This window comes from Lampetra planeri, unplaced genomic scaffold, assembly GCF_965212315.1.
Source record: "Lampetra planeri unplaced genomic scaffold, kcLamPlan1.2.h2 scaffold_1015, whole genome shotgun sequence".
In the NCBI taxonomy this organism is placed as follows: domain Eukaryota; kingdom Metazoa; phylum Chordata; class Hyperoartia; order Petromyzontiformes; family Petromyzontidae; genus Lampetra; species Lampetra planeri.
The window spans coordinates 9,381-31,472 of NW_027613724.1; the positions used below are offsets into that span (position 1 = coordinate 9,381).

The window sequence follows — 22,092 nt, forward strand, 5'->3', positions numbered from 1 at the left end:
CTAACTGTAGAACTTGTGAAACTAAGTTTATTCAAATGAAAAATTTGTTTCGAAATATGTTTAGAAAGCACAAGTTATTTTAGCAGTGTCATCACATTGGGTACAATATCAAACTTCAAGGCCACATCGTGGTTGTGTAAGATTGGGTGACAAATGACTGAATTAGACAGTTCTTGACAAACCAGAAGCCTTTATTTTTAAGTGGAAAACAAAACCGCTGTTTCATCATGTTCCTGAATATGCACAATCAAGTAGTTAAGTGCACAATTTTAATTGAGGGTAATTTAGATAAGAATATAAGTTCAAAGGGGTTAATGATTGATTTCTTATACATAAGCCATTGAAATAAAGTCCCATGAGTCTCTGAATGGGGAGGTGAGCGGGTCAGCTGAGCAGTTTAAAGGCAATGCTCCACAGGACACGACAGGAAAAAAACAGTTGAACTATCTCTCCTGCACACTGGAGAACAGTGACCTAAAACTATATCCAGAAAAAGCAAACCACAGCAATAGATGGGGCATGTTAGAAAACACCCGGTCTATAGTTCCTCCTGAGGTGGAATTGGTCTCACGTAAGCGTCGAGATCATGGAACTCTATGAATGTTAATGTAACTGGAAAGTCCTGCATAGACTTGTTGAAAGGATGCACCTTCTCTTAGAATGGTCGTGGAGTTAATCTTCAGGAATCAGCCCTGAAATGTGTGTTTAGTTATTTCAGGATTGATGGTGGCTGGAAGCAGCGGCCTCATGTTCAAATATAGAAGAACACGCTTTTTTTTCATGTTTGAATATACAACAATTAAATGCATTTTACAGTCGGACAGAAGAAGCTGCTCACACATCAAAAGGAAGAGGTTCTACATTAATGTCTTCTCACTACAGAGTGCAAATCAGATGCTTCACAACAGACCTTTTTGAGATGAGAAGAGGTCTAGCTCTTCCCACAAGCCTCCCCGCCCCATTGTACATAAACCATTTCCCATTCAAATAAAATAGACAAAAATTAATCTAGTCGATGCGGAATGTGAGAAAATTATCTTTGTGATTCAACTTTTTTCTTTGAAAACAAAACAGTCCTTCATCATAGTTTAAAAAGTAAAAGAAACAAACAAAGGAGCAGGGGGTGTCTGTATTATCCCAAGCTCCCTGGAGCGGGCAGGGACGATCATGGTCTGGTGAAGGACTGTGGGCGATGGATGGATGGCAGCTCCAGCCTGCATGTGGAGAGAAGGGGTGGGTTCTTTACATGCCGTAGCCGAAGCCTGGCTGAGCTGTGGGCTGACTGTATCCTGCAGGCGCCTGGTAGCCGTAGCCGTAAGCTTGTTGTGGGGGCACTGGTACGCTGGGACCTGCAGTCAGCATCAGCTGGGGTGTGCCTGCAGGAGACAGAGATGTCACTTCCCCGTCCCCAGACAATCTGTTAGATTTATTGAAGATGAACTGCACAGTCACCATAGACGATGGGTTGTGTCTCTGTTGCCTGTTCCTCCTCTTTCCTTAGCGACTCTGAGGTTTCAAGTTTATCAACCTGGAAGACAAAGACAAGGTACTTACAGTGTGTTTTCAGTACTTCCAGCTGTAAAATTAAACAAGTTATAAAAGGAGCTTTTTATTCAGAATAGTCCAAGGCTTCCTGATCAGAATACAGAAATGAAAATTTGAGGAAATAAAATGAAATAAAAAGGAAATAAAATTAAAAACGAAATAAGTGACATGTTTGAAGAGGACTGAGAATTAAAATTAAAGTGATATGGTGTCTCCACTAACAGCCAAAGAACAGTCTGACCACATTCAGACACTCCTGAAATATTTACAACACTGTTAAGCCAGTTAAATATAATGCAGAAGTGATTTTAAATACACTGTTTTTCACTTGTAGGGAAGTGCAGAGATCTCTGCAGTTCCCCAAAGTTCTTCACCAAACAAAGCAAGAAACAGAAATAAAGCAGATGCATCAAACGCTAAATGAGCATGACGCTGTTATCGGCAGCTACAGGTCAGAGCTCAGCAGTGCACGTCTACACCAGGTGGTACACCATTTTCAGGTCTCACATTCGCCCTCCACATGCCTCTGTAGGAAAACAGCAGCTCATTGTCGACAGGCCGAAGCTCCACCATAAACACATGCTGTTGGTGTCGGCTCCACTGGCAGTGACAAACAGGCTGCAGCCTTCAGACACAGCTTGGTGGACGGAGCTTTGAGCAGACCACGTTTCATTCACACATGCATGGGGCAGCTACACAGTAAAACAATTACACAGGGGACTGCAAAAGTCACATTGGTTGACGCTGTCTGAGCTATAAATACGCCAGCTCCTGTATGTCTCTGTCTGTGCATATGGTTTTATCTGTGTGGTCGCAGTCACTTGCTCATCTATCTAAAGCATGGAGGTCTGGAGATGATTTAGCTGAAGCTGTGACACCCTGAATACCTACATTGTTCCAAAAGTACTGCAGTGTACAGACAGGAACTATCAATACAATTACAACATAAAGCCCTTTGAATGTCGCCTCAGAGTTCCAATGGATCGTAAATCTGCATGTTTCTGTTTGAAAGGGGGTGCAATGCATGTTAAGAACTTAAACCATGCACACACACACGCGCGCACGCGCGCAACGCCCGCACGCCCGCACGCCCGCACACACAAGGCAGCAGTCCTCTGAGCTAAAATCAAAACCACAGCTGGCAACTGTCACCTGTTCCTTAAATGCATCAACCTGCAAGAGATGTGCAGCATAAAACAGAACAGTTACTTCCCAATGGATTATTAGAGAGAAAATGACTAACTATGATCCTGATGACATGATCAGATGACCAATCCTACAAATGGACTCCGGTCCTGGTTCAGATCACGTCTTTCACGGTCTGCACATGATAAACTAATATGTGGGTTTGAACATTTGTGGTGTCCTAGTTCTTTATTACTTGTGACCCACCTTGCTGAGGTACTCCCTCATGACTGGATGAAGTATGGCATAGAAAAGTCCATGATGTTGTGTCTCCAGGTGGTCTCCAGCACCACGTCAGGCCGCAGCAGGTCATAGCATGTGAACAAGCAGGCAGCAAAGCACTCCTTCTTGTTCTCCTGTAGGAACCAGGACAGCAGCTCCTCGGCCAGCTCTGGTTCCTTGGACTCTGATGCATACTGCATGGCATCCTACAGGGAGAAGGGTTCAGGCATGGTCAGAGTCCATCTCCACACCATCTCACATTCGGAGAGGATCACAACTGTGCATGTTGAAGGAATAAACACCTTGTAGAGCTTGTCCTTCTTGCAGAGCTCCACACTTTGCTTCCAGCGGTTGTTGCCCTTAAAGAGGTACGCAGCAATCCTTCTGAACTCAATCAGCTCGTGCTTTTCCAAGCGCTGGGCCAGTGAGATGTTGTCAAAGTTGTCGTAGGCATCTATTGATGTCCTCAAAGCCTGAGATCACGACAAGAAAAATAGAATAAAAAACGACTTTCTGTAAACAAGACAGCAGCAACGGCGCTCACTAACCTGATAGTCCTCCTCTGTGATGAACAGGTTGTTAAGTGCTTCATTGACCGACTTGTTGTTGTGGTTCTGGACTGAGCGCAGGTACTGCTTAACAAGTGGCAGCTGTTTCACCTGCGAACACACAATCACATCAATTCCATTTCTTTCTTTCTTTCTTTTTTTTTTTTTTTAACAACGCTATGTCTTCAAAGTGTACCTTGCTGAAGAAGTTCACAGCACGGGAGTGGTCCAGTCTGGGCGAGAGCACGATGAGCAGGTCATTCAGTAACAAGGGCTTGAACTCCAAATAGAACTGGATGGCTTTGTAGTACAACTCCACATTTGCAACCTACAAGGGAGGCAGACAAAAGCAAGTGTCAGGATTTTACACTGATATACGTTTTAAAATGGGTTTAGTCAGAAATCATAAGATCCCAGAATCGGAATCTGTTTTTATTGCCATTGTCAGTGAGAGGTTCACAACTAGGAATTTAACGCGGTGCTAGCGTGCAACATGTAACATATAATGATAAAAATAAATATATATATATAAAACCTATACTGTACAGTTAGAGCATGCAATAGGCTAAGATAGATGAAAAAGAATAAAAAAATATGTAAAAAAATGTACAGAACGATAAAAATTCCACATGTCATTCCACATATACAGATTTACAGATAGAGTGCAGGTAGTACAATAATGTCAGTGCAAATGGCAGGATGATCTTAGTAGAAGGACGAAGTGTTATGGGTCCGGAGCAGAGTTCTTAAGCCCAACATTCAATACAGTAATTTCACTGAAATCAGTCTCCAGTGAGACAAACGTTTCAGCATATGCTGACCTGTAAGGCCCAAATTATGCTTCTGTGTTAAATCGGTGCATTGTCATGAGCATAAATATTCATGACAGCGCAGGGCCTCTGCAGAGGGTCTGTACCATTTCAACGCTGAAGACTGACGGATTGTTACGTTACCTTGGTGATGATGTCCTTGAACTGTCCTTCCTTCCAAGCATCTGTCGGGTGGTTCATCATGGTGATGATGGCATTGTCGTACTCCTCATACTTGTCGTACAGGAAAACCAGCTCGGCCCACAGGTGCGCCTGCTCTGCTGCTCTCAGCACCTTGGGGATGTTGACTCTGGACCAGAACAAGCTCCAGATGCTCCCTCATCTTCTGTGGTTTGAACTTGGAGTAAAGGATGGCCAGCTCTGTGAACATCCCCATGTGAGCGCGCTCTAAGCCTAGTGCCGCCTCCAGCATGGTGATCAGCTCCTCAAAGTAACCTCGGTCCTGAGAGGATGGAGGATCGTGTGAGATACAGGATGTATGTCATTTACTCAAACTGACCTGGAATAAAAATGTCCATCTTACCTGGTAGTAATTGATCAGTTCTTCCAGTTCATCAGCGTGCACCACGATGTGGAGGCCGCACATCTGGGCCAGTCTGAACTCGGTTCCATCCACGCAGGCGAAGCACACCTCCTTCCAGGTGCGGGTGCTGTTGGCTTTACGGGCACCATCCACCGCTGCTTGGTACTCGCCAAGGTGGACCAGAGTCGAAGCCAGACGACCAAAGTTGGAGACATTGTTGTACAGCAGCTTAGCAGCTTCATACATCTTCTCATCATAACAGCGGTCTCCGACCTACAGGGCAAAAACGAAAATTCAGTTCTTTTCATTCTTGATCAGACAGTTTACTTACCAACGTTTGCGTTATGAAAGCAGCTGACCTGCTGGATGTGAGCATTGTTGGGTCCATTGATGAACTCTTCCAGCTCAGCCAGGCGGTTGGTTTTTGGCCAAAGCAAAGATCAGCTCCGTCTCCACATAGGACTCGCGGGCCTTCTTACGGGCCATCTGAAGGAATTTCACCAAGTCCTCCCAGTTACCTAAAATAAGATCAACCTGTTGATCAGTCCACATGTATATTTCTGCTTGATCTCAACCTAAGTCATTTCTCTTCTCTTCGTGATGTAGAAATGCACATCGTGCGCTTTGTCATGTTGCATTTGTTGTTAGGTATTTGGTGTTTTATGACCTAAGTAATTTGCTGTTGTGAGCAAACTAAACGTGGTTGGCTATGACCTGGAGGCCCGTTGGCAGTTGTAAACAAGGATCTCATTAGTCAAAGGGAAGTCAAATGTTAAAGGTTAATTTCAGCATCTAAGAAGAGGATATAAATTCATTCTTCGTCTGTCATCCTCTGTTTCCATGAAAGGTCTTCGATGGGAGTATATCAGCCACACAGAGATGATTAGTCATATGGTGAGATGCGCTGACAGACTCAGATCTGCATTGGTAGTTTGAGGTTTTGCTAGTTTATTTTGTTCACTTGGGAAACAGAAACCTGAGAACACCCGTGTGGATTGGACAGTTTGATATAAACTGGCTAAGGTTCATGCTCACCGCTCTTATCAGCAGCTTGTACCACCTCCATGTACGCAGACGGGTCATCAGCTTTGATGTAGGAGTCTATGGCTTCTTTCACGAGGCCCTTCTGGAGCTGTGCTTTGGCCAGTTGGCTCCACACCGCCGGCTCATTGCAGCGCTCTGCAAACTCATAGGCCCGGTCCAGGTTGCTAACGTGCTCGATCAGCACCTATGCAGGGAAATCTGGTCAATCAAAACCTGTTTCACACACAGTTTTCATGTAACTGATCTTTTTTTAAAAAAAAAAAAAAAAAAAAAAAGCCTCACCTGCACAGCAGATGTGTTGACATCAAACTTCTTAAAAATGGCAAAGGCCTCCTCAAACAGCTCATTGCTAATGGCAATGTTTGCGATATCAGGGGCATCGTAGTTGTCCAGTCTGTTGATGTACTCCATCACACGAGTGCGATCAGCTTTGATTGCGGTCAGGATCAACAGGTTCTGCAGATTTCTATGGACGAGAGTCAAAGACACACAAAGGTCAGCATGCAACAACTAACTGAGCTCAAAATTGGAAACATTACAGCAAAGCACCTGTGTTCACTGAAGACAGAGTTGTCCAACACAATCTTCTCAAGCAGCTCAATGAGCTCGTTGGGCAGGTCAGCAGTCATGAAGGCCTTGACCGTGACAGACACCTCCTCTGGATCCTGGGTTTCTGACAGGGCTGTTTGCACCACCTGACAGCCAAAGGTTAAAGCTTAGAGGAGCAACGGTGTCTTCATACAGTCACATGGAACTCGTTTTGAGATTACTTTACCTGATCAATGAGTGGTCGTCTGTAGGGGTTGCTCTCCAGCAGCACACTGGCCCACAGCTCAGGATCTTTGCGGCGAACCAGGTAGCGAGACAAGCTCTTGAACAGGGAGTTTTCATTGCAGACCTGATGGGAAAATAGCCAATGTTACTGTAAAAGGACAGACTGAAAAGGGACATTTGGGTACTTAGGGAGGAGGATGAGAAGTTGAGCCTCACGTTGATCAGCTCCTGGTCACACTGCCCTCTCTCATAGGCCACACAGGCCAGGTGGGGGTCTCTCTTCTCACAGTACTTCCCCACCGTACGGCTGTCATAGAAGGGGTTTTCCCTCAGGAAGCGTTCAGGGTTATTGTTGCTGTCAATGTAGATCTTAGCCAGGGCATTATGGGTAGCAGGCTCCTCACAGCCTTCATGGATGCGAGACTCCAGCCAGGGAAGCAACAGCTTCAGTCTTTAAGATGACAAAAAAAGGGAGATTACTTTTTTTACTCCCTCAGACTAGAATAGCACTGTGGCTCCATGTTATATTATAGTGTCAGTGTTTTAAAACATGCGTGTTGGTAGATACAGATACATAGTCGGTGGGAGAGTTCCACACCTGTTCCTCTTTTCCACCTCGGCAACCAGTTCATCAGTAGAGAATTGTCCCCTGACCACCAGGATAAGACTCTTAATGACATCTTCTGAGCAGTCGACATCTAAGAGACCCCCAACCACGACTGGCAGACGGCTAGGATTCACCTAAAACATGGAACAATCAAACTGATGTGTGAACTCAATCTTCACAATGCCTGTTCATGTTTTCCAATGAGCCTTACCTTTTGAACGTAGATCTCAATGTACTTCTGCAGGTTGTTACGGTACAGGTAAAGAACCAGGTCATGGACAAAGTCAAATCGGTCACAGACGATGATGAGTGGCAGCTGGTCTGTGAGCTTGGCTTCCTGTCAGTCACACATGTCACAGAGGGGAAAAATGTCAACAAGATGGAATACCTAAAAAAACCCAGCAAACCTTATACAAGCCACAAAACATCCACCACATCTGAAGCACCTTTTTGAACTTGTTTATATACAATCCACCTGTTTAAAAGACATATTACAGGTCTGATTGTGTTGATGCCTGGTAAGATGATTGAATCAAAGTCAACCTTCCACATCTGGTTTAGGACACACACATTTGATACAGTATGGGGGAAACAGGCTCGTCACTTGAACAAATGGACAAAACATTCTTTAGAAGGCCAGAAGATGATTAGAAGGTAGAGATTTAGTGTCACAGTTGAGTGAAGGAACAAGACGTCTAAATAATCTACAATAGCTTTCTTTCTCATTAACAGGCAGAAAGCTGGCGGCTGTGAGGTCAACAATCACCAATAATCCCTCAGTCCCAAAACGCTATGGTGTGTTGACGCACTGCTGCCATCACTCAGGATTAGCAAACTGGGATTGTGTACCTCCTGTTCTCCAATGACATGCTGCACAGACTAGAGGCTCCTATTGCAGAACTACTCACTAAACACACACACACACACACACACACACACACACACACACACACGTACGTCTTCATCCTTCATTCATTCATCCCAAATACAAAGTACCGGAAACCTGCTTGTCACACTTACACATAATTCAGTCAAAAGACTAGAACTAAAAATCTGTGTATTGATTGTGGTGTATATTACACGTATATACACAACCATACAAATCCCAGTTTCAATCCTTTATCTACACTTAAAGGGAAGGAATGAAAGAAGAAAAGGGGAAGATCCTGGACTGTGGGGGAAGGATAGATTTACCTGATACATGTCCTGCCATTCCAAAGACAAAAGAAGAAAAGCACAAGAGATAATTTACTGCCATCAGGACGGTTGGTTCAACAGTTTTTGACCAAAGAAAGCAAAGCAAATCAATTGAAATGACAATCTAACAGGAGTCAAACATGCATTCTTTTTCTATTCTATTCTATGGTTATAGCAGTTGTTGCAGTGGAATGGTAGGTGGCTGTCAATGGTGCGACAAAAAAAAGGGAAAAAAAAAAAAAGTATTTCTCTCAAACAGATCTACAAACAGGAAGGAACACGTTACAAAGGCAGAGAAACTGACAAAAGTCCAACAAGAAGAAAAGCAGTTCAATGTGAGTGTTTGATTCCTCTCACATCACTCCAGCAGTCCTTGATGATTTACCTTCAGGAAGTTCTTGACGCGCTCTGGGTCGTAGCAGTTGCTCTCTCTGCAGATCCTCTCCACCTCTTTGATTTGGCCAGTCTTGCAGGCAGCCTGGATGTATTTGAAGTGAACCTCAGGGTCCTGACTGAAGTTGACGATAGAGCCCAGGAAGTAAAACAGACCTGAAAGATGCAGACAGAAAGTTGTGTTAAGTTAGAGGTTGCATGCATGTTTCTAATATATCTAATGGCAAAAATGAGACTCCAATAAATCCAGATACAATCAACATGTCTTCTTTGTTGCCAACTTATATGCTCTAGTAATCCAGTGACAACAGATGAGTTTTAATGAATAATATTAACATTAAAAAGTTATCTAAATACGCTATTCAAATTTAAGTTACAGCAAATAAATAAAAGCATATGACAGTTGGAATATGACCTTCATGACCCACTATGGAGACAACGGAGCTCATTCAGCTCTGATGTCACAAAGAACGCTACAGGAAATCACTGCTGCCGTTCACCATCGCACTCTACAATAGGTCACCTCTACGTCAGAGAAACACTGTAATTAAAGTGTAACTATTCTGGATATATTTATCACTGCTCACTGAAACTGAACATACTGTGCAGTCATATTTATATGTATTTATTAAAAAACATCCCCTTTACCCATTCCCTTTTAAAAGGTCTGTTTGTAAAATACGTTAAGTTTAGTTTAGTCAATTCTCTCTCTAGATTTGCTAGTAATTCTTTTTAACTTTGTTCTTTCGCTGTGACATATGAATTTCAAGATGATTAAAGTACTTTTCTACTTTATTCTATTCTATGTGGTAAAAGTATATATGTTTTCTGTTTTCAGAAGACTAGATGTGTTTTGTACGAGTTGTAGCTGGGTTGATGGGTTTTGGGAGCACTCTGGCAAATGTGTTACAATGGAAGTAATCACCTCCAGGCTGCTGTGTAATGTCTATTGATCATCCGTCCTCTCCTCTGCCCTACTTCCTTTATTGTTTGTTAGGGGACATTGTATTTAGATGTACAGATGTATTTAAGTGGAAAACATAGAAAACTTAAGAAAAAAAGGGAAAAAAATTTAAATTGTACTGACAAACTGAAAATGATTCAGCCATCAACTGAGGTAGCATGTCTGAATGAAATTGGTCATCTCACCCTCAAAACTCTTGAAGGACTCAAAAAGCTCAGTGAGGGACTGTGTCGTGAGCTGCTCGTGGTACTTGGAAGCCACCTGGACACATATCTGCAGGTTCTGGCGGATGTTGGCTGACAGCATGGCCCTGAGGCACTCCAGAGAATCCTCCACTGACAATGAACCGAAGAAGTTCACCAGCCACTGAGGACATGAGAGAATGTTAGCCGGGGTCTGATAATGTGCAACAGGAGCATCTATGGTTCAGTCAATCTGAACCATCAACAAACAGTTAACATCTGCACAGAAGGAAGTACAGCCTCTAACCTCTGGGTTGAGAAGGTGTGTGTGCACCACAGCCCGCTTGATGTCATACAGGTCAGTGTAGTGCTCCAGCGCCCTTTGCAAGAGTCCTGCTTTCTCACACAGTTGGGCAATGTGTGCACGGTCGTAGTTGGTGAACATTTGGGTTGCCCAGGATAGCATCGGCAACCTACATCACAAAAACGCAACAAAATAAATCTCTTAGATGAAATGAATCCCAGTCCTGATAATTTACCACTGAGTGTGAGTGTCCACCTGTGGGGCGTGCATGAGGTTCATCTCCAGCAGGCGAGTCTGCAGCGGACCTTCTGATGGTCGGTTGTTCTTAAGAGCATCAAGAAGGAATGAGGTGCACTGCTGATCAGGTTGTACTCCATGAAGACATCCACAATCTGAACATGCAGACACAGACAAGAGAAGTTAAAATAACAGTTTTTAATATCACAATGTGAAAAAAAATCTCCTACAGCCAGTGTCCCTCAGCTTCAATGGAACACTGACATTTGTGACAGACTTTCATGCGTTGTGCTTTCCACACTACAAGTGTTATCAGGCCGTGCAGAGCTCTAAGCGATTGTGAATGCAGCATTTTCAGCAGATTATGCGGAGTCCGGAAGAAAAGCAGGAAGTGCACTGCATTTCCTCTGCACTACAGGACAGCAGAGGTCCACAGATTTTGACATGTCTTGTGACTCGGTTGAATCACTCACTGGGATTGAGAAAAAACAGTCAAGCTCCTTTGGAGTACTGGAAAGCAACAGACGTTGAGATGAATTTAATCCATGCTCTCTTTCTCTAACCTGCGTAATGTCAGCCAGAGGCTCTTCATCCTGCACCAGCATCTGGGCAAACTGCAGGCCCTGGTCTGGGTTGATCCGCATCACATTCCTCAGCAGAAAGATCCAGTCTGGAGTGTAGCCAACCTGAAGGAATTAGAAGATCTACTTTACAACCGAGTACTATGGCACTGGAGAGACACATCTTTACCTCAGTTTTTATAAGTCATGCATAATACTTCATGTTGGATCAATGTCACGTCCTAAGCAATACATTGATAGAAGTACCTTCTTGGCATATAAGACAATCTTGGGGAACTGGCCGGTCTCTGCAAAGCACTGAATGACCTTGTTGGGGACATTCGCTCTCAGGTAGACACTGAGAGCCAAGGTAGGATCCACAGCCTTCACCAGGTCCCCAAGCTCCTCTGAGCACTCCAACTGAAAGATAAGACAACTAACATCACTACTGGATGCTATTCTGAACCTTGGGCTTTGAATGTCTACCATGCGACGCCTCAGTTAAACTAAAAACAATAGGAAAGTCGTGTGAACAAACTCAGAGGCTCTTCCTGTGATTGGCTGGTATCTTGAATACCTTGTCCTCTTTCAGCCCACTTCTCCAGAAGCTGTTTCCGTCCCTGCTGGAGGACAGGCCTGCACAGCTCCAGGGATTCAAATTTGTTGAGCTGGCCCTGGTCCAACAGGATACCGAAGTACTGCAACAGGGGAGAAGTCTGGCCTGGTTGAGTCGGAACACTCTGGAACCGCCGGATGGTGTCTGGGGTTCGCAGGATACCCTGGGAGAGAAATGGTAAACTTAACAGCAAGAACAACTAAACTACTGATATAATGCGGTTGTCAGTTGGGCTGTACCTTTGGTGCGTTGGCAGCCACTTTGGCAGCCTCAGAGTAGTTGCCGGCTGCAAACAGGTTGTTGAACTTGCGTGCGAAGAGCTCTTCAGCACCAGCAAGGTTGTTGCGGACAGCTAAGCGAAGTGCCAGATCTGGATTCTGCAGCACGTTAGTGATGTACGGGATGATGTTTTCTTCTTCCACACACACAGACAGCACCTGGGTGACATGAGGGGAATGTTACACAACATAAGCATCTTGTTATAAATGTCATGTAGGAATGTCAAACTGATTTGTTAAGCGAGGTTCAATCGGTGAACAATATCTGGTCTAGCACTGTCAGTGTAGGGCAGTTAATGTTGTGCGGCAGAATTTTTGAGTGAGCAAAGCACGTGGGCAGCACGTCTGGCTTTGGGTTTTGGCTACTGAATGCAAATGTGTTTTGAGTGGATGAGAGTAACACATGCCTTTTGTGAACAGTCTAGCAACTAAATGGGAGAGCGAAGTTGAATGCATGAAGAAGGTAGGGGCTGCTGAGGAGAAAGAGAGCCAATGTTATCCCCTCTGCTAACCAGCTGAGCAGGTAAGAGCAGGAGCTTTGAAGACGGCTGAGGACACCTCACTCTACCGTTACTAAAAAAAGGGCGATTACTATAATATATATGGACTAGTTGAGGTATAGACAGAAATGATTAAAAATAAAAAATATTAAATAAATAAATAAAAAAATAAGCTAATCATCACGTCAAGTTTTCAAACAAATGAGCGAGACTTAATACTCACCTATTACTGCCAATTCAACAAATACTCAAACAACATGATTCAATACGTAAACACAGTGCTTAGAATGCTGTCAACACATTTGACAAACATCACAGGTCTCTGTCATGCTTAAGATAAGACAAGGGTTGTGATTACATGGGAAGACCAGTGCTAAGAGGATTGAGGGTGCCAGACTGCGCCTCCCAATCCAAGTCATGTGCTAAAGGGTGCTGGGCCCTTTCTCCCCTTTTGCGGTGTTGCTTCAACTGCTTTTCCTCTGTGGTTGGGTGCAAACTATCAGCATTGCGCACACACACGCGCTGACCTGAGTCATAGTATCAGAGATCCTGATGCTGCAGTCAGTGAGCTGTACAGGCAGTGTGCTAGATTCTGTTAGAGGATTCTAGATTGAGAATATGCATATTCAAAACTTATTTGGTCACATTCATGTGAAAGGCCCAGTCTTTTTGCCCAGTTTTGACAAAGCTGACAAAACGCTGAGATTGATAGCTAATTATTTGAAAATGGAGGGGATTGCAGAGTGATGTGGTGATACCTTGGTAATGCAGTTTCATTGTAAACCAAAATTATTTTACATAAGAAACATATAACATGGTGTTTATGCAGTTACTTCTGCAAAACACAAGCCCAGATACACCATCCCCTCTTGAATGAAGGGATGCCCACAAAACACACACGAGCCAGCATGACAGGAATTTTCCTGGCTGCACCACAGCAAAACACTGAAATTTATAGGTCTCATGTGTTATTACTGGAATACAAAAATATTTTGTGGTCTATTATGAAGCTGATGGTACAAAACAGTCAATTAATTGGCAACATTATGTAGACAGACTGGGTGCACAGCAGGTTTTTATTAAAATAATTGTTATGTTTTGAAAATAATTCATTGGATTGCTGATGGTGTAGATATTCAGTACTACACAGGACTAGTCAGGGCTCCACACTAACTTTTTGCATTGGTTGCACTGGTGCGCCTAACTTTTTTTTTTTTTTTTTTTTAGGTGCACCACACAAAATTTAGGTGCATCCAGATTTTTCATTGCATCGCCTTTAATGCCATATGGTCACCTTTTAATTGCTCTCCATAACTGATAATCATATATTGTGAATGATTTTTAAACATGAATAACGTGCAGAAAAATTTAACAATTTCAATCTAAAACATTAAGCAAAATAAGAAGAATTCTTCGTGCTTGTACTTAAAGTGACCTACTCAGAGGACCTGATCATTACAGCCTGCTGCTGAAATGCAGCTGGGAGGGGGGGACACTTTTTCTACACACTTGTCACGGCAAAGGGTGTGTTTTTTTGACATGTTGTGCTTTTTTAGAGTTTTCGATGTGAAACATTGTTGACCCGCTCACAAATCCATTATTACCAGCCAGGCTCTGACTACACTCACATACAGACCCTGGATTTACACCGGCTGCGTGTGCGTTGCGTCTCCGCTCCGTCAGTCCGGAGCGCTGTGTCGAAAATACACAGAGGTTCTATTTCTGACGGATGCCGGAGCTGAGACGCATAAATTTGGCACAAAATCCATCGAGCAGGGCAGGAAGTCCAACACAGAAACAAAATAAATATCCGGTTACTTTTCACAATAAAACGCTCGACGTTGACGGCAGATCATATTTCACACTATTTCATCAGTACTTTCAACACAGTATATTTATTAAGAGTATTTATTTACGAACAAGCTACTTTCCCATGGTAAAAGCACAAAACACTGAAAAAAAAGTCAAACACAAGTCCGACTCTCCTCTGTTTCTCCACCCGGAGACACTTGTGTTTCTTCCTGGATTTATCACACATACACAAAGTTTCGCGCGATTATACGTGTTTTCACCGCGCGAACTTGTCGGTCACGTGAGCCGCGACGCAATAGAAACGCATCCGGTGTAAATGGACGCAGCACGCTGACGGATCGGAGACGCAACGCAACGCACACAGCCAGTGTAAATCCAGGGTTACAGTCAACGCAGTGGATTAAGTTCCTTATCGTACCTCATCCAGTCCTGTCTGAGCGAATACAGTTTGGGCTTTTTCCTTTCAGTGTCAGTGCCTGACTCTGTCTCCTCTGGTTCAGAGTTTGCTATTGTCGCTGAGGGACCGGGACTCATTAGTGGCACTGGATTAAACCGTAGGCTTACTTTTCTTGATGAAATAAATGCCAATGTCTTTCCCTCTCTTCATGTTCCCTCTGTTTACTGCGTTTGATTTCTTTTTTGTTTCAGTCCGCTGCTGGCGCTCAGGTCGCTTAAACGCACGTGAACAGACCCGCCCCAGTCGGTCTCTTACTGGTTTAGACCACAATATGATCCAGTAGTGTGAGTTCAGTCAGAGGAGGACATTTGGGAGATGATGCTCTGAAGAGAGAAATTTATTTTTTCACCCGGGCAGCATCAGGTGCACCAGTGCGACGTAGTAAAAAAAGCCCTCTTAAAAATTTTGGGCACATGTGCCCAAAACAATCGCATGTTCGAGCCTTGCTAGTACCAACTACCAAATTTCTGGTATTGTAAAAACTGAATAATGAAGTGACAGGGTATTCTCTCCGTTTGGAGATCTTTGTTCATTATTTTGTTCACTAGAATACACAAATATTCAGCTTCACTCAAAGCTGAAACACTGATATATAATCCTACACCAGTCATGAACGGGAGGACACAGCAGCTTCTTTCTGTTGCATTCAACAATCTATTCAAAGTCTAGATGTTGGTCTAATAGCACACTGGATTTAAAAGAGCCATATGCTTATATTATTACTGCAGTGTGTGACTTAGTATCAAGTTACGAATATTGTTGGTAACCAACCACAGAGCAGACTAGGCAGTGGCCTAATATGTCTTCGATCACTACTGCTGTGGACGTGTGTGCATGTGAACACACACAGATAGTGCACTGCTCTGGCTGTCATTGCCTTAGATCAGCTTTCCTCCCTTCCCTTAATTATTCATGTGGTGTGTGGCCTGGCAAGAAGATTGTTTATCAGCTGGCTGGATTCAGTGTCCCTCTCCTGTTCAGGTTTACAAAAGCAGTGAGACACAACCCTCTCCACTCTCTTTGAATGGAAAGCTACACCTTGGATTATTTATGATGCTTCTGGGCAAACAACCAAGATGTTTTTGGGTTTTTTTCCCCTTCAAACATTGCTGTTTACTCAGCTAATTTCCATATATTAACCTGCCTTAGATCTGCCGGACATGTGACTACTGCTGACTGAAGTACATGTGTGAAGTATGTAACATGTTTATAACTTAGGTTTGTAAGTGTAGCGTCTTTTATGACTGAGGTACAGCTTACGTTATAATGAGATGTGGAGGGTTTATTATTCTACTTTCCTATCACTGAGAATGGGCAGTGATGCTTAACATGAGTTTGATTTTCCTGAGCAGGATGCACACTGACAGTCTTACCTGTCCCTTCCTGTTGACCCCAATGATGCCTGAGGTGGCCTCATGCGGAGCAGTGACAAAGATGGTTTCTCCACTGATGCGATTCATGTAGATGCAAGTGCCAGTCTCCAGGTCATACAGGTGAATGTAGCCATATTTGGTGATCAGGAAGACCACATCCTGCTTGGAACTTATCTGTCAAAAAAAGATAGACACATTATATACCACACCACATACTTATCATGGTATGTTTTTTATGTCTAGGGGATATTTTGTCACACTATAGTAAAGCGCAGGAAATTTCATTAGTAATATGGCAAATGTCATATAGATCAGTTTATTGTTCCCACTATGTGTGAGCCTGTTGGTTGAGAATGTGAATATGCAAACCTGCATGGCCACTGGGAAGTCGTTCTGGGCTTCTGGAGGGAAGAAAACATCCACTGCTTTCTTGGGAAATGGCTGGTTTCCAGTTGGTGGGGTACCGACTTCGATGATGTGCAACTGCGTTAAAGTGAAAATAGGCCAGCAGAGTTTTTTTTTTTGTTTTTTTTTTAAAAACATAGGTCATTAAGATCCCTTTTTCTTAGCATTTTGTCAACAATCACCTTCCCGCCAGCCTGGCCTCTGACAGCAAAGCAGAATAGAGTTGACTCTTCTGAATTCCCCTCCATCTTGAACTGGGCAAAGCTGGCAGCATGGCCTTCAATGGGCTGAGAGACCTTTCTATCTACAGAGTACAACTGCATGGCTCCTACCACCCGATTTTGCTGAAAAGGGCAAAGCAATCACACATCAGTATACTCAAACTCACTGGCTCTGATAAAAATATGACTGTTTATGGAGTCAATCATTCCTCACCAGTGAACTCACACTTTTGCTCTAAAATTAGCATATTGAAAAACCTTAGCTAAAAATCACCTGGGCTGAGATACCAATGAGTAGGAGCCATTTCTGCTTCGCATCAGTGCGGTAGTTGATGATCTGACAGCCTGCCAGGCTGGAGTGTCGGTCGAAGACTTTCACAGGCTGCGAGTCGCCTTCCATGCTCCAGTGGTAGACAGCATTGTCAGTCACAAGTGCGACTGTGTTGAGCGAGATCCACTTCCAGAATGTAACATCGTCTGTCATGGTGTGCGCCTTCATTTTGCTCTTCATCTCAATGTTGAAGATCTGAAGGGTTTTACCGGCTAGAAGGATGAAAGACAGAGGGCAGGAGCCGGGTCCCAAAAGGACTGTTAAAATTTCTGAGCAACAACCCACAAAAAAGGAATGTAACAGAAGAACAAAATTTGAAGAAATGGTCATGGCACCAAAGATCAGGCAACAATGCCATGACTGATAGATAGGCCGTACATGCTGTAGTCGGAAATGGCATACTAAATAGCAAACTAAAACGTGAGCATTTTGGTCAAGTTGGAGGCTACATCTCAATTCAATCATGAGGACCTTAAGCACGTCTATTTTCATTTTTAACAGCCAATAAGAATACATATTAGAGTGGTCAAACTCTGTTCCAGGTAGAACCAAATTGATTTCAATGTGTATTAGGAGCTGAGCTGTCCAGTGAGTATAAGACAGGTTGAAGAGCTTCTTTTGGTGCCACTTTTGATCTGTGATTGTGAATGACTGAATGCAGGCATAACGTACCTCTTTGGCATATCAGTAAGTATGTATTTAAATTTCAAAAATACCCACTAAAACAAACACAGGATTGATCTTATTTGACTGTGCTGTTGTGTACTGTAATGTCCGACTACGTAGCCCAACGATCAAATCAAGAGCCATAAAAGACAAAGACACAGCAGAAGCTAGAGGGTTGAAGCTGGAAACACATGACAACTCACAAAAAAGGCAAACACATCTGCATCTGAATGAAGTATATCACAGTGGAACAGTAAAACATACACTGACGCACAGTATAGGGGGAGGGGGAAATCTTAAGCAGATTATGATATCCTATAAGTACTGATTTATGATCGAAAATTTAAGATAAATACGTTTTCCCAAATTCGCACAACAGACTAGAGGTAAACTACAAGTCCACTCACCTGCCTTTTTGTTTTATTAGTTAATTTAGTGAGCTGAAGCTTTGTTAAGAAGCAGTGTGACCACCTTGTTTGCTCATTATTCAATAAACATTACCAGAGTGAGAAAAACAAAAAAAAAAAACAAAGACCATTGTGTTAGCACAATTTTCAAGATCATGTTTTCACTGCTGAACCACAAGATTGAGTACATAAAGCAGCATGGCCATTGGACCACTTACAGCAGCAGCCATAATTTAAAGAGCAAGCAAAAGGATTCTTCAACCAAAGATCAGCTGTATGTGTGTGTGTCCATCGTTCTCACATTGTTACAAAAGTGATGTATTAATATTGTGTCACATGACAAGCTTGGCTGAGCAGTCGGATTATGGTAGATTGAGCAAGAAAGAAGAAAGTGACGGTAAGATGTGTGTGCGTTGGGGGGTTGGGGGGCGGTTCATCAGGAACAAAATGATCAAGACGACGACTTTTGCCAATCTGTAGAACTCCTCCTTTTTAACGGTAGACAGAACACACCTTACACAGGTCAAGCTAGCTAAAGTCTACGTAAGATTGTCCATTGCTCGTGTGTGCATCTTCTTAATAACAAAATCAAGTTAAGAGTGTCTTTCAGTGATTTACTGAAAACCAATCCTTCAGGTGAGGACCATGTAACAATTACGGTATCCAAAAAGCATAATGTCCAGTGATGCTAGTAGCACAGTGGTCACGCCTGCTTAGATTTGTATGCCAAGTTCAGCACAGAAACGTTACTGTACTACCATGGCACACACACAAGCACACAATATTAAAAGCAGCGAGAATAAAATTTAAATAAACATCAATCTTACTTCCCTCATTGTGAAAAATAGCACCAGCTTGATTGTAACTACACCTGCAATAATATCTGGTTAGCTGCTTAAAACTTCAGTTGAACACAGTTGGATGCCCAAGGTTGATGACTTTCAAACTAGATGATGACTGCTCCTCAAATGTGTCTGTCTGATTTAAAACTTAATACTTTCCCTTATCACATGCTAGCCTCAGAAGACTCTGGTCCACTTCATGTCTAGGACTACGTATTACACATTGACATGAGTAGACAATACTACTACTTGATACCAATCAAGTTCCTTCACAGACTACGAGTCGATGCGAGAAAACTTCACATGCAGGTGGTTTAAGTAAACACTAAGGCCCTGTTCAAATCTGTCATTAACATGGTTCTTGGGTGATCCAATCACAATGAGAAGGCTCAAAGTCCCTCAGTTAGATATTTATAGTCATTGTGTATTAATACCATTAATATGGGTTGTGAATGACAGTCACTTATCTTGTCCTTTAATGGTCAAATTGCTAAAAGAATGTGTGGCTCAGATCCCCACCAAATGAGGTATGAGTGATCCAATGTCAATGTCCCGATTGCAGCTAAAACTGTGCCAAAGCGGATCAGCCATGATTCATCCCCATTACACATCCCCAGCACTGTCAATCACAAGTGTGTATAAGGTTACTAAACGAATGAATGATGAATAGTAAAAACAAGAGACAATAGGTGTAGGCAATTATGGCATCACACAGATGGAAGTTGGCATGAATTTGGAGTGAATATGGAAATTGAAAATCAATTAAGAAAACAGTATTACCACGTGTGAACAGGTTCTAAATCACTTAATAAATGATGAAATGCCAGCAAGCTATAAGGATGTGAAAGCTAAATCCTGTTTATGAAGATGTATTTTTTTGTCTTGATGTGAAAGAATTTCCAGACATCAAGTAGTAGTTTAAAACAGAAACTACAATAAAATCCCAATGTGTTTACTACATTTACTTGTAAAAAAAAAAAGTCTTGAAAACAGGATTTTACATTCACAATGAAATAGTTAAATTCAACTCACCGTCTGCAAACATAAGAAAGCAGTAAAAAAAGGAAAAACATACAAAAGACAAAAACAAAAAACAAAAAGTCAAAGCAATCATGGATGTTGAACAGAAAATAAAATGCTAATTTGAATATTTACAAATGCTTCTAAATTGCTAATACAATTGCTTCACAATGAAAACTTAAGAAGCTGAATGTATGTGGACACAAATAGATAAAATAATTCCTAAACACTCTAAATCATTAAATGGATAATGTTTTTACATTAAAGTAATATGTCAAAGCTGAGTGCTGCAGGCTCCTTCAATGCAACACGTTCAAAAATATTTTATACACTGTTAGTAAAATTCTTTCAGGTAACTGCTATAGTGATCCAAATAAATATCTCCTCTGTGAAGCAAATATGCTATCATACCTTTAAGTGCAATAACTTTGCTGGCAGGATTCATGATGGCGCTGTCAGCTGAGATGGGCCTGCGAATGGGTGTGTTTGGGTCAGCCAAGTCAATAATCACCACCTGACTCTGCTCCCCCACTTTCTCCCGGACACAGATAAATTTGTCCGACTCCATGGTTAGGGTGCTGAAGCCTATGTTGGCTGGATTGATGCCCAGGTTTTGGAGCTGAGAGAGCAGGGGGATAAAAAACACAGTTCACGTTAGGTTGAACACTAATGGGCTGCAAAGAAAGGCAGTTATACATCATTTGAAAACAAGAAAAATCTTGGCTGCCATTTCAGAGCGATTTGCTGCTTTCACTTCGAATGCCGTTATTACCCACGAGGTCTGCTCAGCGGCTTTGATCATACAGTAGGCAACTGACTTGCATTGGTTGTAGCACAGCTACAGAGTTTGGGAAACAGTGTTAGGGCTGTGTACAGTACAATGACCCTAGATTTACACCGGCTGCCTGTGCGTTGCGTCTCCGATCCGTCTTTGCTCCGTCAGCCGCGCTCTGTCAATCCTCACCGGATGCGTTTCCAGTGCGTCGCAGCTCTGGTCCGTCAGTCACATGACCGACAAGTGGTGAAAACACGTACAATCGCGCAACATTACATGTATGTGTCATAAATCCAGGAAGAAACACTAGTGTCGGAGGCAGGTGGGAGTGGAGTAATGAACTGGGCTGGAATACTTCGATGTCAACATGTACGTCTACCACAAAAGCCTACCATGTAAGCCTGCATGATTTCATGTGTCCCAGTCAGGTAAGTAATTATGCGAATGTCCATACAAACTGTGCAAAATGTGCAAACTTTTTGTTTGGCACAAGGGGTGACATGCTTTGCAACTCTAAAGTGAGGGAGGCTCCACTGTCCAGCTTACAGCCAAGGGAGCTCGCAGGCAAGCCTTCCTGCCTTACACAAATCCTTATAAAGCACTACCTACTGAGGCACAGACAGCAGATGGTCGGTCCAAAACCTCTCTGGGCGTGAGCGGCAAGCCTATGATTCCATGGCTACTTTGGAACTGAGTACAAGCTGTGGTTGAAACTTCAATATGCCAATACACCACATTTCTTATCACACTTATACCCACAAGGGAATCAATAAAAAATACACAGAATAGTATGAGTGATGCAGTTGTATAAGACAACTTAATTTCGAGGCAAACCATACTGACTAGCAGTGATTCATTTTTATCATGTACTTTTTATGTCCTTAGTTATGGCTCTCTACTCATTCAGTCTGGTCTTGTTAGCTCAAAGTAGTATACCTTCCTAATGCCTCAGCCCAGTGGTGAGACTCAGCTTGTCGCAAGCCCTTTTATACTTAATCATACTTAACAGGTGTCTTCATGAAGGACAGATGTGTGAAATAGCATACACTTATCAAGTGTCACAGAAGAAATTAGCTTCAGTTCCAGGAATTACTCAACAAAATAGGAACACCTTTAATCAATGATAGGACACACCCTTCCCCACGCTCTGTCCCACCCACATTCTTTCACTGGAGTGTAACCTGGTTCCCTCTCAGTGACACCTGCGATAAAGGACCTAAAAGAACTAGTGAAATGTTTATTTTTATTCATGTAAAGGGTGACATCATTTAGAA

At 42.8% G+C, this 22,092-nt stretch overlaps 1 protein-coding gene across 1 annotated transcript; it reads right to left on the bottom strand.

Annotated features, from left to right (window-relative positions):
* Positions 1-1,242: 1,242 nt before the first annotated feature.
* Positions 1,243-21,225, bottom strand: LOC144738481 (clathrin heavy chain 1-like). Its single transcript, XM_078621495.1, is given in 38 exon segments — positions 1,243-1,376; positions 1,453-1,528; positions 2,698-2,718; positions 2,938-2,960; positions 2,963-3,158; positions 3,255-3,425; positions 3,501-3,611; positions 3,697-3,828; positions 4,454-4,633; positions 4,635-4,772; positions 4,854-5,126; positions 5,213-5,278; positions 5,280-5,371; positions 5,889-6,081; positions 6,180-6,363; positions 6,447-6,592; positions 6,673-6,795; positions 6,888-7,122; positions 7,270-7,412; positions 7,490-7,615; positions 8,861-9,024; positions 10,018-10,198; positions 10,322-10,462; positions 10,464-10,487; positions 10,574-10,680; positions 10,683-10,710; positions 11,119-11,241; positions 11,383-11,535; positions 11,693-11,707; positions 11,709-11,894; positions 11,971-12,168; positions 16,152-16,325; positions 16,521-16,634; positions 16,739-16,900; positions 17,052-17,320; positions 20,056-20,058; positions 20,455-20,662; positions 21,211-21,225. Coding segments are annotated over 38 exon segments (5,028 nt in total).
* Positions 21,226-22,092: the final 867 nt, after the last annotated feature.